Below are 13529 nucleotides of genomic sequence, written 5' to 3' on the forward strand. Positions count from 1 at the left end.
TCGCTCCAATCAGAGAAATTTAACCCATTAAATACCAAAACAGACATACCAAGAAAATGCAAACATACAGGAAGGGATACTGCAATTAACACATACTTAACATTGATACTTTGAGTCATAAATTAAATATATAATATATATTCAAACAACAAACAAACATTCTATGTATACTAATGTTCTCCTTTGGGTGATACATTAATACACAAAAAAACATACCGATGCTAATAATTTTAACATTATTTGGTAAGGCATATGCATTAATTAGAAATACTTATTATCTTTGGATATATAAATAAAACTAATAATGCATACATACTACCAACAGTCATATCCATAAATTATAAGAACAACTAATCAACCTTTGGATGATCCATAAATGTCTTATAATAATGAACTTCAATTAACCCATAAATCAATAATCTATAATTTAGCATCCATTCTATGGGTAATTGAAATAAAATTGTCACTAATTTGAAATTAAATAAAAACATAAAGATTTGACCACTTTGGTGATTACAAATCTATCATACATTTAATCCAAATTACTTGATCCAATTTTGAATTGAAATTGACGTAAGAGAGAGATATTGAATTTCAATTCAAGACATTCAAAAATTAGATTCGGGGCATTCCAAACTCGAAAACAATTATAATATGCACATCGGAAAACAAATGGTTTGAATAATTTTCCAATTGGAATTAGATTCATACAATGTGTGGAAGAAACATCATTCATGGAGAATCATAAATTCAATAACCTATGGCTCTAATACCACATGTTAGTTATAGATTTCATACATTTATGTTCAATGAATCTATCACATATTATAAGGATCTTAAAATCTATGATTCCCTCATACAATAAGTAGAACTTATCTTGATCCATGAAAGACATAAGTTATTCAATCTTCTTTGTCCCAATCTATCTCTTTCCTTTCTTTTATTTTCCTCTCACGTTCTTGATGGTAATTAGAGGAAAAAAATGCTTATGACAGAGATAGAACCATTTGTCTTTTATTAACAAACTTCCATCAAGTTAGTTATCGAAAGTTTATTAACTTCCCATGAGTTTAACAAACTTCCATTAAGTTAGTTATCGAAAATTTATTAACTTCTCATATTTACTAATAGGTCCCTTTATTTTATTAAATCAAATTTAGACCCTTAAGTTACATGAGTCCCATTATTCTAACAAGTTATGCACACGCTGAAATGAAAAAAATCAAGGGAATGTTGGCAAATGAAATGTCAAAGGCCAAAAAATCATGTATATCTTACTTGAAATAAATCTAATCACCGACCGAAAAAAAAGCATCTCAAATCGTTAATCATGAGCATCTTCATGTATACGCAGCAAAAGAGAAAAAGAAATCAAGGAAATGATGACAAATGCACTGGTAGGGAACTAGGAATTATAATTAAGCAAGGACCACAACAAAGTTTGATAAACTGACGTAAGGAATTAGTTAAGATCTACTAATGTGGCCAAAAAAAGGTATCTAACTATTTCCTTTCATGCTATCGTGGGCTTTTGCCTGCCGGCTATGCCTCAATTGAATTTTATCATCTTTCTTAATTAGCAAGACAAAGAAGAGCATCAGCATTAGACCCAAATGATGAAGACAAAAATATTAATTCAATTAATATAGCATCGTTTCCTTCACGTTCAGTCGCTTGCTCACTCACAAAGTCACAAAGTAATGTTCAATCACCATAATAATTTCAGAAAATTAGCAACATTATAAATATAGGCATTTGAAAAAACTGGGAGTTCTATAAGACGACAGCTTCAACTCAACCCCTAGTTTGTTCTTAGTTAATTATCATTTTTTAAAAAAATTTCTTAATGTTTTAATTCCCCAAAATCAAAATTATAACTTTGGGTCGGCAGAGGTTGTTATTATATCACCTTCGCCTAATTTTTTTGGGGAGGGGGCATGGGATTGTTTTAAAACAAATACCGTTTCCCATTGACTATTGGGTTGTGACTACTCATGAGTCGAAGAGTCAAAATTTGACCTGGAAGTGGAGTTAGGATTCCATTATCAACACAATTAGATTCATGGTCAATTCACTTGCTATATGGATAATTCAAGAATTAAAAAATGGGTGCCAATGTATTAGCACGTGCGATTACCTAAACAACATAATTTTAAATTGTATGCAGCATTATGTACATAAAGAAAGCGCAGTACATAATCCTGACAGATTCGGAACAACAGATATATGTTGGTTTTTCAAACTTTGTGATGAATTTTTTTGGTGTATGATGTATTTTATGTCTGCCTGAGTTTGTGGAAATATTTTGTGTTAATTGAATAAATTATACGTATTTAAACCATCTTGTTAATTGTTAAGAGAGGAATGGTTGTGTGATAACAGTACATACATGTATTTTATAATATCATTAATTTTTTATAAAAAGAATCAGAGTGAGTAATTTTTAAGAGAGATAATAAGAAAATACCCTTTGTTTTTTATAGGAAAAAAATACCCTTTATTTGGGTTTATGTAAATGAAATATGATGAAAAAAGAAATGATTTTTTTTGTAATATTCAAAAAAGGAAAAAAAACTATTGGTTCTTAAAAATAATAAGTAATTTTATGTTAAGAAAAAAATTAGTATATTAAGTTTTAAATGTTTTAGGTTAAATTAAATTAATATAAATTATTATTTATATAATTCATTTATTTATTTTTCTTCTTTCATTCATGTATTTCAACAAGTAAAGATTTTTTTTTTTATTTTACTTACTCAAACGACATATTTTCCCTTTATTTTTATTTTTTTCTCCCTTACTTTATTCTGCACCTAAAGTCTAAACAAGTGTAAATGTGTAATAGGGATAGGGTGAGAAGGAGAATTTAGATACCATACAAGAGATTAGGACGGAACATCCCACCACACTTAAAACAATGATATAACCATGTCAGCATTTTCCTATAACTCATCCTGCTACCTGGCCCCTGGCCCCTGGCCCCTGGATTATTACCAAATTCCGGAACCGTCCCGTTTTGGGAACATTACATTACGTTGCATAGCAATCTATCAGAGTCAACACACTCAACCCACCTATCATGAATGATGATGAATATACAAGGGACTTTACTTTTATCTTTGGGAAGGTAAAATAGTTTTATTCTGATTTCTTTTAATGCATTATTTTCCTCTTTTAACCATTAGTAACATTTGAACGTGAAAAAATTGATTAAAAAAGTTAAAATAATTTGATATTAGTTAATCTAGATATTAGTAGTAGATTTAGGGGGTTTAACTCAATTGGTTGAGGGTGTATGAATGTTATAAAATTTCTTGGTATGGTGCTTAATTTATAGGATAAAAAAAGATATTAATAGTAAGAATGTTCAAATTCAAATTGATCTAAAATACAAATTAAAAATTGTTTAAAAAATTGAAAATAAGTCAAACCAATAGATTTTGGACTTAATTTGTTTGGATAATTTGTACTCAAATTGATTGATTTGGTTCGATTAATTGTTTGTGTTTCTAAAATTGAACCAAATTCAATCAAATCACAACACTTATATACAAAAACGGATCTATGTGCAAAGTAACGGGAAATAAATATTTTTTGCCCCTTAAAAAAATAGGTGTTGCCCCCATTAGAAAACTATTTTAAAAAGATAAATGTAAAAAGTTGAAAAAGATAAAAGAGAAAATAAATTGGTATTAATTTTATTTACTTTATCATTTTAGTTTTTATTAATTTCAATTTTTCTAATACTCTTCTAATAGAGTTTATATTATCTTTTGTCTAAGAAAATATTAGATTGTATTTTGTCCCCATCAAAAAATTATTAGATTGTATTTTGTCCCCATCAAAAAATTTCTAGATTCGTCGCTATTTATATACTACTTTAGTGTTGTAATTTTATGTGTATAGTACTTGAGTTTCATATAATTTTATAGTGTTATGTATATGAAACTTATACAATGTATATTATTTTTTTTTATAGACAAATTTCCAAGATATGTGATATTTAAAATTGATGGAAATTTGACACATTTTTATTATAAAATATTTAGCATATTAACAAGTTTTATAGATTATTATTAATAATTTTATTAAAATGATTTGATTTAAAAGATGAAAAGAAAGTATATAAATTTTTATTGAAATAGTATTTTAGTAAAAATAGCAAAAACCAAACCAAACAAAAATGCATATAATTTTTATGTTTGGTTTGAATGATTTTTTGATTAAAAAAAATGAATTAAACCGGACCATGAATATTCCTACTTAGTAGAATTATCCATAGTTTTAAAATTTGATCTAGTGACGAATTCAAATGTTAACTCACAAGTGTACCAAATGTCTAAGTAATAAAGACTCGGAAGTCCAAATGTCGATTTTCACATGAACTTTGTTTTGTACTTGTGTTGGATAATTTTCAATTTATAAGAGAAAAAGATAAGATGAGGTATAAAAGATAACTTTAAAAGAAAAGAGTATAAAATAATAACTATTAATAGAAAACAAAGGAAATAATAGAAAATTCAATGGGATGAGAATGTTAAGACCTAACATGCCTTATTTTCCTAAGATGTATTATTTGTGATTTTTCTCTATCAATCAGGTGAATTTATCCTACTCACATCTATTAGAATATTTGTCCCTAATGTCTCAGGATGATAAGCTTATTTTACCTATCTATTTCCCAAATGTCTTTGCAAAGAGTCAATAGATAAAATGCTTGAAGTTCTAATTCTAGATGCTTGCTTTGATGCGTGGGCATAATGCAATCACTCTATGTCTAACAATGGTTTTATTAAGATACTCCTTCCTTTTAGTTCTATTAGAAATTATCCTCTGCCGAGTGACTAATTCCTAAAATAGATACATATAAAACCTTCCTTATTTTTCTATTAAGAATTACCTTCTGTCGAACACCTAATCCCCAAAGATGATGTAAGAATGAATGATGTATGAAATTAGAAGTAAAAAAGGATAACAAGAAAGAAAATACATATTTGCATTGATAAATTTAAAGTGTACGATACTGATCTATATTAAAAAAAATATGAAAATTTTATACATATTTTAAAGAAGGTAAAAAAAAAATCATTACTCTTAGTTACTACTCATAAATGTGTGTTTGGCTAGGAAGAGAGAAATAAAGAAGATTAAAATAAAATAAAGATAATTTTAAACATGGAAAATAGAGAAAAAAAATAAAATAAAATGTTGAGTTATTTGTTTGAAGAGAAATAAAATAAAAATAATATTATAATTACAAAAATACCATTATATCCTTAATATAAAAATCTCTTAGCTGACATCAAATAAAAAAAAGGACAAAAGTTGAATAAAAAGATAACTATTTTTGCTACTAGAAGAAGATCATAAACTCTAAGGAACTCTTTTCTCTATCTCTATTCACTCCGCAAGGACTACACACTTTAATGCCCCATCGGTACGTCTTTTAGGGGCTATCCTCGGCGGGGCAATACAAGAAACTATCTTAACGCTATGTGCGAGACGGAACAGACTACCGGACTTCTTCCCTCTCTTCCCTGGGCTTAGCTTACAGTTAGTAAAGAGTAGTAAAAGAACTCCTACGTGCAGAGAGGGAACACACCCCCAAGAATGACACCCAATTATTTCTTTTAAAAATCTGTTGCACCAAACACCAAGGCACTATTTTTGTCTGCACCAAATAATTTCCATAGCTTAAAACAAACAAATCTAAATCTAAACAATATCAAATACCTAAAAGAATAAAGATAAACACTCCTTATACACAACAAATTAAATAAATAATAAGAAAAACAAATCAACAATCATGTTGTAACAACATAGCAATCTCATTTTAAGTAATTTGAAAAGAAGAAGAACAAAAAATTGAGTGGTCTAACCTAGGTCAACTGGTTAATTATGGATTAAATCACAAGTCCAATAGGTTACATTGGGTCACATTATATTAACTGCACGATCGATTTGATAGTTAATTCGATCTGATCAGAGCATCAATTTGGTTGGATCGATCAGAGTTTTAAAATTATAGTATTATCCATGAATTTTCCGTCAAATGTCTTGAGAAAATTCAACATTTTTTATTTTGAATTAAAACATATAAGCAGTTGAATTTGTCAGTGAGTCAGAAAGACACATGGATCACAATTCAGAACTGAAGGCAAGTAGGGGGAAAGTAGTACCTACTACCGAACCCATTAGCAGAACTGGAGTTTTCCAATTATAAAAGAGTGCATACACGGCAAAGTTACGTTCAATTTCAATTCAACTCCCAGCCCCAAGGTGTGTTTGTTTTGCAGATCCAACACGCCTCAACCACACTCTCTCTATTTATATCCAACTGTCCCATCCTCACTCGCAACCCTTTTCCCCTTTTATCAATTCAAACCACGCCTTCCCCTGTTCACAACCTAGCTTGCCCACACCACCATCACAACACAAACCATTCCTCTCTTGCATTTAAACAAAAATAAATATAGATTCTGGGGGCATTTCTTGGATTCTGGTTCTCGTTGGTCACATCCATCAAACACCCCTTTGATTCTTTCTTGGCGTGCGTCAGGTTCAATTCATTTTTATGGCAACCCTGTCAGAGTAATAAGACAGTTACCGTGTTGTACGTGTCCTTCAAACGTCACCCACTTCAACACATAAACCAACGTTTCTCTCTTCCCAGTTCCCAGCAGATTTATTATTTATTCATCATACTAAACCCACCGCACCCACAATACTACCATTGCAATTGTTTGTTACATTCTCTGGGTCAGTTTGGTAATACTAATTTATATGGGGAATTGCCAAGCTGCGGAAGCGGCTACGGTTGTGATTCAGCATCCTGGGAACAAGATCGAGAGGGTTTATTGGTCGCTAAGCGCACACGAGGTTATGAACTCGAATCCTGGTCACTATGTTGCGCTTGTCGTGTCCTCGCCCACGCTTATGGCCGAGAATGGCACGCCGATGAAGCAGCTTAAGCTTCTCCGACCAGACGATACTTTGCATATTGGCCAGGTTTATCGCTTGATCAGCTTCGAAGGTATCGTGGTATTCTCAAATCATTTGCCGCTATTCCTGTCTTTCTTTAATAAAAGGCTTAATTAATTACTCTACTTGTTTCTGTACTTAGAAAATAAAATAGTACCTATAGTTTAAAATATTTTATTTTAATCTCTGTCGTCCATATATAGCCTTCATATATCATATTTGGTTATAGAATCTCTAAAATACATGTGGTGTAGAAAGAAAAAAAAAATTGTGATTATAATTTTGATTTGTGTGTATTTTGGTGGGCCATAGATGTGTTGAAGGAGTTTGCTTCCAAGAAATGTGGTAAACTTGGGAAATTGCTCAAGGAGACGGGTAGTCATGGGATTCAGATGAAGCACAAGGACTCTAGAGCTCTAAATCCTAGCCGGAATTCCAAATCTGAATTCGGTTCCATTAAGGTAATTAATTTTTATGTTAATGCTGCCTACCTCTCTGTTTGAATTATTTAAGCCTCCTATCGCGCAATTAATTAAATTGGTTTGAAAAATTATTAAACTAATATGTCTGTGTGTTTGGTGATGAATATGAGTATACCATGCTGCGTTTTAATTGTGATAGTATGGTCGAAGGATAGCATTATTTTTTTTCTTTTATATCATATCCTTCGCTTTAAGGCAGAGTCTAATTGGAATATAGCGGTGTGGCATTTTTTTTTTCTTCTTTTCTCTGTATTAGACATGAATAAAGGTTTTGCATGTGCAAATTCATAGATGATCGTATCTTCTGTACTACAGTAGAATTTTATCATTATTTCATTAAGGACGGATCTCAAGGGTGTTTCTTCTTTTTTTAGAAGAGTTTGGTTATAAATTTTCCTCACTTTTAGTTGGGACAGAGACACTGGTGAGTGCATGTAATAATTGTTTATTTTAGTTACAAGTTTGTGCTATATTTGACACTAGTCATCCACAATCGATCCAATGCTCTCACAGATCTTATGTGTTAAGAAAGTTCTAATTAAACTCAATTACTAATTTGTTGTTGCGTGTTACTAAAACCCTTTTTCTTGCAATGACCAATTTTATTCTACTATTACCTAATTTGCTCGTATTTCTGTCATAAAAAATGGTTTTTTAAGAAGCACACTAATGTCTAACTTAGTTATCATAATAATTCAGACAAGACACGTTTGTCCGTAAATTAAGTAGAACTAGTTTTGATAAAAAAAAATTAAAACAATTTAATTTAATTGAAATATATACCCAATTGATTTCATCTGTAAAATATTACATGTATGCTAGTGAGAGGTTTGGCTTAAAATAAAGCAGAACTAATTTTAATTAATTTTGAACGGTTGAACATAATTAAAATATGTCTAAATTAGTTTTAACTACAAATTGTACATTATTAGAACATGTGTATAGGAAAAAGAAATTGATTTTGAGTGTAAAACAAAACAGTCCTTAGTCGACGACCATGCAATGGCAAATTAGGAAAGTACGTCAAAACAATGCATGCTCCACTATCCAAATAATGATACATGCCTTTGTTCTGTTACTTTTATCACTTTCTAAGTTTCTTCACGTTTCCACTTCATGAAAGCACTACCAAATTACAAAAGGCATGTCAGGACGGCTGGTGAGCTAATCATAGGATATATAGCATGGATGCTTTTAACTAAAGATATGATCTTTTCAACTTTCAAATGATTTTTTTTTTTAATACAAAAAGAAAGACGGAACTCAAATTTGTATTCAAATAACACCTAACTTTACCATTTGCGCTAAGTGAAGTGGTCAAGTTGGAATTATCTTTGAAGAGCCATCGTTTAAATATTACCTTTACAATTCGCATTATGCCTTCCTAAAGTGGCCAAGTTTTTTTATTAGTCTGGCTTAAAGTGGCCAAGTTGGAGTCCATTTGGAAGAGTACTTCCTTTCATATCTAACTTTAAATTTTACAATAATTCTAATTGCTATTACTGGAATATGATGTTTGGCCAATTGATTGCTAGAATAGAAGAAGAAAAATGCAAAACATATGGTTAAAATAAGAGGTCTAGCTTATTTAGTCTATCACAGCATGAATTATTATAAACTTTTTTAGTATTTATCTTTTGATTCTTATTAATTTAAAATAAAACAATAAAGTAAAAATATACTACCAGATAAGATATCATAACTAAAGTAGTAGTATTAATGTTCCAAGGCATGGATTAAATAATAATCACTAATGGAGGCAACAATCTATGACTTCTGTGAATCTGTACTATGAATGAATACGATTTGTCATTTTCCCTTTACCACTTGGCGTGTGTGCCTATCCAATGCAGTGCCAAGGTTATCTCTTTTTTCTGTTCATTGTCAGGTCGAACAGGAGATTCAACGAATGGGGAACAATGGCAGGAGCAACAACAACAATAAAAAAGGTGTTGGAAGGCCTTTCGTTGGTAGTGGTGGTCAATGGAGGCCAGCCTTGCAGAGCATTGCAGAAATTGGAACTTGAACGCACTATTATTATTATTATAGCCCCCACTCCCATGAATAAACCATGCAGAGCAACAACCCACCCTTCCTTTCATTTCACTCTTTCCAATGCAATATTCACATTACCGTCTCCTTAACTTATTAGTGCTCTATACGTAGGGTTTGCGTTTGTTAAACGTATCTCTCTCTGTGAAAGGACATGTACACTTCTTGATCATCATGACCGTACAATTAGACATATTAGCCAACCTCTTGTAGAATATCATGGTGGTTTGTTTAATTTGTTAAAACATAATTAAACTGTTTTCTAAGCTGCCTAGATTGATATATGGTATTATATGTTAGTGTATGTGTAGCTTTGTTTGCCTTGAAATTTTAGTAGTGGTACCTGTTTATTGATTTTGATAACCTATAAGTCTGTTATTTCAAGTAAAATTAAGCTTAAATCTATTAAGTAAAATTTTAAGTTTAAGTTTTGAAAATGAAAAAAAAAATTAAGAGGAGTGTCAATAATCAGGAAGGGTGACTTAATTTGTCAATTTTTTCCATTACTACACCCAAAAAAACCAAAATCTATCTTGCCTAAAGTTTTTAGAATACATTTAATCTCTGGATTTTAAATTATTGCTTATATATTAGGTATTCACCATAAGTTATAAGAGCATTCTGTATTCTTTGTAAGAGGGGAGAGGGTTAAAGAATTTACTGGTGTGAGATATCACATTATTCAAAGAATTTTAGATGCTTTGGAGTAAAGCATCGATGACAATGGTTTTGGGTTAACAAAATTGGTGGATATTTTGCATCATAAAAAAAAAGTTTATGGATTTTGATAATTGAATGTTCCACAGCTTTTGAGCGCTTCTCCATTTTTGTCGAACCCACTGCCCATGAAACTTGCGGATTGTTGATGTTGTGTGTGTGTGGTCCAATATATCTATCCTTTTCAGCTAAATTGCTACCTTTTTCGTGTATTGATTATTACGTTTTTGTAAACACGCTCTGGCACGAGCAGCGTCTGCAATAAGTTATAAACCCCATGCACGAGAAAATAATCCTATATGATATCCACAAACACCACGGTCCACAGCAGATGAGATAACCTATCTAGGCTACAAAATAAAAACAAAAGTCATGCACTCAATTTAAATCTTAAGATCCGACATGCCCAAGATAGTGCTCCATTATGCACCATTTACAGATTAATGTTTGTATGTTTGGATGGAATCACGGGTCAATGGTTCAATCACTTTTATCCCTTTCTTTTTCATATATTCTGCCTTTAACTCAAAAGACAGGGTATTTGTTCTAAATATTGTCTCTGTGTTTTATCAACATGTTTGTGCACTTCAATTTGTTGCTTGTTTATAGGGGAAATATGACCTCAAGCTGTTAGAAAAGTGCCTAGATTAAGATTTCCCATTTTGTTAGCTTTCTGGCGCATAATGTCTTTGTTTAATGGAATAAAAGTCGATGCATGTTATTGCAAATTTAAAAGTAGAGTATTTATTTAAACAATCGGGTAAAAATTGATATGATAAAATATATTTTTTGCATTTATAAAATTAAAAAAATATATATTTTAGCATTTTTCTTTTTCTAACACCTACTTCCCTTTCTCTCTCTGCAATCTGCATCATCGGCCCCCTTCCCTCTGCTTCTGGTGACTTCCACTTAGAGCTTGTAAGTTTCCTTTCAAGGAGAGGCCTTTTCATTATCCATCAGCAAGACCAAGGCTGCGCCGCATTCTGCCACACCGGAGCGGCAAACTAGGAGGATTGAGTTTGGATTTGGGAAAAGTTAAAGAGTGTTTGGTTTGGTTGTTTTTTATTTTTATTTTCACAGGAAATAAAAAATGGTGATGAAAATATGTTTGGTTAGATTTCTATTTTCATTTTCAGTTAAAATATTTTTTCAAACGAATCAAAAACTGGAAATAATAAAATCTCGTTTTCAGTCTTTTGAGTTGAAACCAGAGACCTCAATTTGAGTAAAATGAAAACGAAGTGTCAAAGAATGTAATTTTAAACAAATCTAAAAATAAATTTTCTTTTGAAAATGCATTTTAAGTGTTTTTATGTCTTAAAAGCAGAAAACAAAAAGTCAAACCAAACATGTTTTCAGAATTCTAATATTTTGAAAATAAAAAATAATTTTCAAAAAATAAAAATAAGAAATAAAATAAAAAATGAAAATACAAACTAAATACACCATGTTCAAGGGTAATAGTAATATTGATGAGAAACAATATAAAAATGAAAAAAAAAACATTTTCTGGAGTGTTTTAGCCGTCATAGCTTAATATCTTTGGCAAACATTTTTTGTGGTTTAAAACCACCGGAAAATGAGCCTCCATTAAAGAAGCTAAAAAATGTTTTTTAAATATTCGATTTATGGATTAATTTTCTATTTCTTTTAATTTTTTTATATATTGTAACCTATAAAGAATTATTTATGATTACAGGTATATCAGATTATCAGTGTTAATGAATTATAAATTATTAATTTTCAAGTTTTAGTCTTTTAAAGTCATTGGTATGTATTTGAAATTTAAATATGAATATTAAGATCTTCATGTTTTTTTATGCACAAAAATATATATAAATATTTTAATAGACAAATTAATGATTATTATAATTGATAAGTGACAGTGGTTTTACATAAGTATTTAAATTGATAAGAAAATCCCTAAGAGAAGTAATATATTTGAAGGGTATCCATTGTCAAAAGAGACAACATATATAAACTACACACAACCTTGTCTTAACTTCGTTCTGTATTGAAACTCATCACTTTTGTCTACTTTTTCTCCTTTATCTCAATTTTCTTCTTCCAATCAACCTCAAAGCTTTTGTCAACATGGCCATGTTTTTTTGCAGATGTGAGGGTCATGGTGCCTAGAGTTGTGCTGTTCTAGAGTGGTGCATGGTGTTCAAAATCGGTCCAAAAAAATTTAAATTTTAGACTCATCAACAAAAAAAATTATTTTTAGTTTCTATAAACTTAAAAATGCTACATTTATTATAGAAAAAAAATCTTATATGTTGACAAAGGTTTCATACATAATTCTTTCATGCATTTAGAGTGAAATATTTTCCTTAAAATTTATTTTAGATCTCATTTATATTAACTCGACTATGCTATGATAATGTTCGCAAACAATGAGGGTTGGACAGAGCCAAAGAGGCGGCAATGTCGATCAATCTAGCGTGGCGTGGTGAACAATTTGGAGTTTTCCTCGATGATGCTGGAGTTGTTGGACACGTCGAAGGCCACAAGTGGGTGAGGACCGAGGAGGATCAAGATACTTATGCTCTTTTGTGTGGATTCCTTTCTTCCTAAACGGCTCATATCGTATACCATATACATAAATAATGGCATCGAGTAACTGTTAAAGGAAGCGCCAATTAGTTACGTCATAATATTACATGCCATAAAGCTTCGGTCACAAACCATCTACATATAACAAGCGGCAAATTTCCTGCATGGGGTTACTTTTAGAAACATTTTCCCGAAATGGTTCTGTTTCTAAAGTAATTCCTGCATGGTGCTCTTTTTTACGTTGAGCACATGCAAATCGCAGGAGGCAATGGCGCGTTCCGTCTCGACGCGCCACCTAGCAGTGGTGTCGCCAGCTTCAATGACGTTTTGCAGGCTTGGACTCGCCAGTTTGACTGGCGAGTTGAGAGTAGGGGACTGTTATCCTCAGACTACGTGCAGCAGCGTTGCAGGAGGGAGGGACAACTTTTTTGCAGTGGAAAGCGCCAGTGCTACTGGCAATTTGCACTGCAGTTGGGAGTAGCCAGTAGCACTGGCGATTTGAGCTTGAAGTAGCCATTCCCAATGGCGATTTGAGCTCCTTTATAAACCACAACTTCGCCCATTTCATGTGCGTTTCTTGAAAATTACTGAGAGCTTATATCTTTATAAAGGTGCAGATCCATATTTTATGTGCCTTTTCTAAAAAATAGTGAGTTTCAAATTGTTTATTATCCTATTTTGTGTTCAATCCTAAAAACGTTGTTGAAGGCAGGTTTAAGGTACAGCTTTAAGGTATAA

General features: G+C 31.3%; 1 protein-coding gene across 1 annotated transcript; it reads left to right on the forward strand.

Annotated features, from left to right (window-relative positions):
* The first annotated feature begins 6246 nt into the window (after positions 1-6246).
* Positions 6247-9774, forward strand: LOC100812463 (uncharacterized). Its single transcript, NM_001254264.2, is given in 3 exon segments — positions 6247-7033; positions 7294-7442; positions 9352-9774. Coding segments are annotated over 3 exon segments (537 nt in total). The 5' UTR covers positions 6247-6783; the 3' UTR covers positions 9490-9774.
* Positions 9775-13529: the final 3755 nt, after the last annotated feature.

This window comes from Glycine max, chromosome 17, assembly GCF_000004515.6.
Source record: "Glycine max cultivar Williams 82 chromosome 17, Glycine_max_v4.0, whole genome shotgun sequence".
NCBI classification, from domain to species: domain Eukaryota; kingdom Viridiplantae; phylum Streptophyta; class Magnoliopsida; order Fabales; family Fabaceae; genus Glycine; species Glycine max.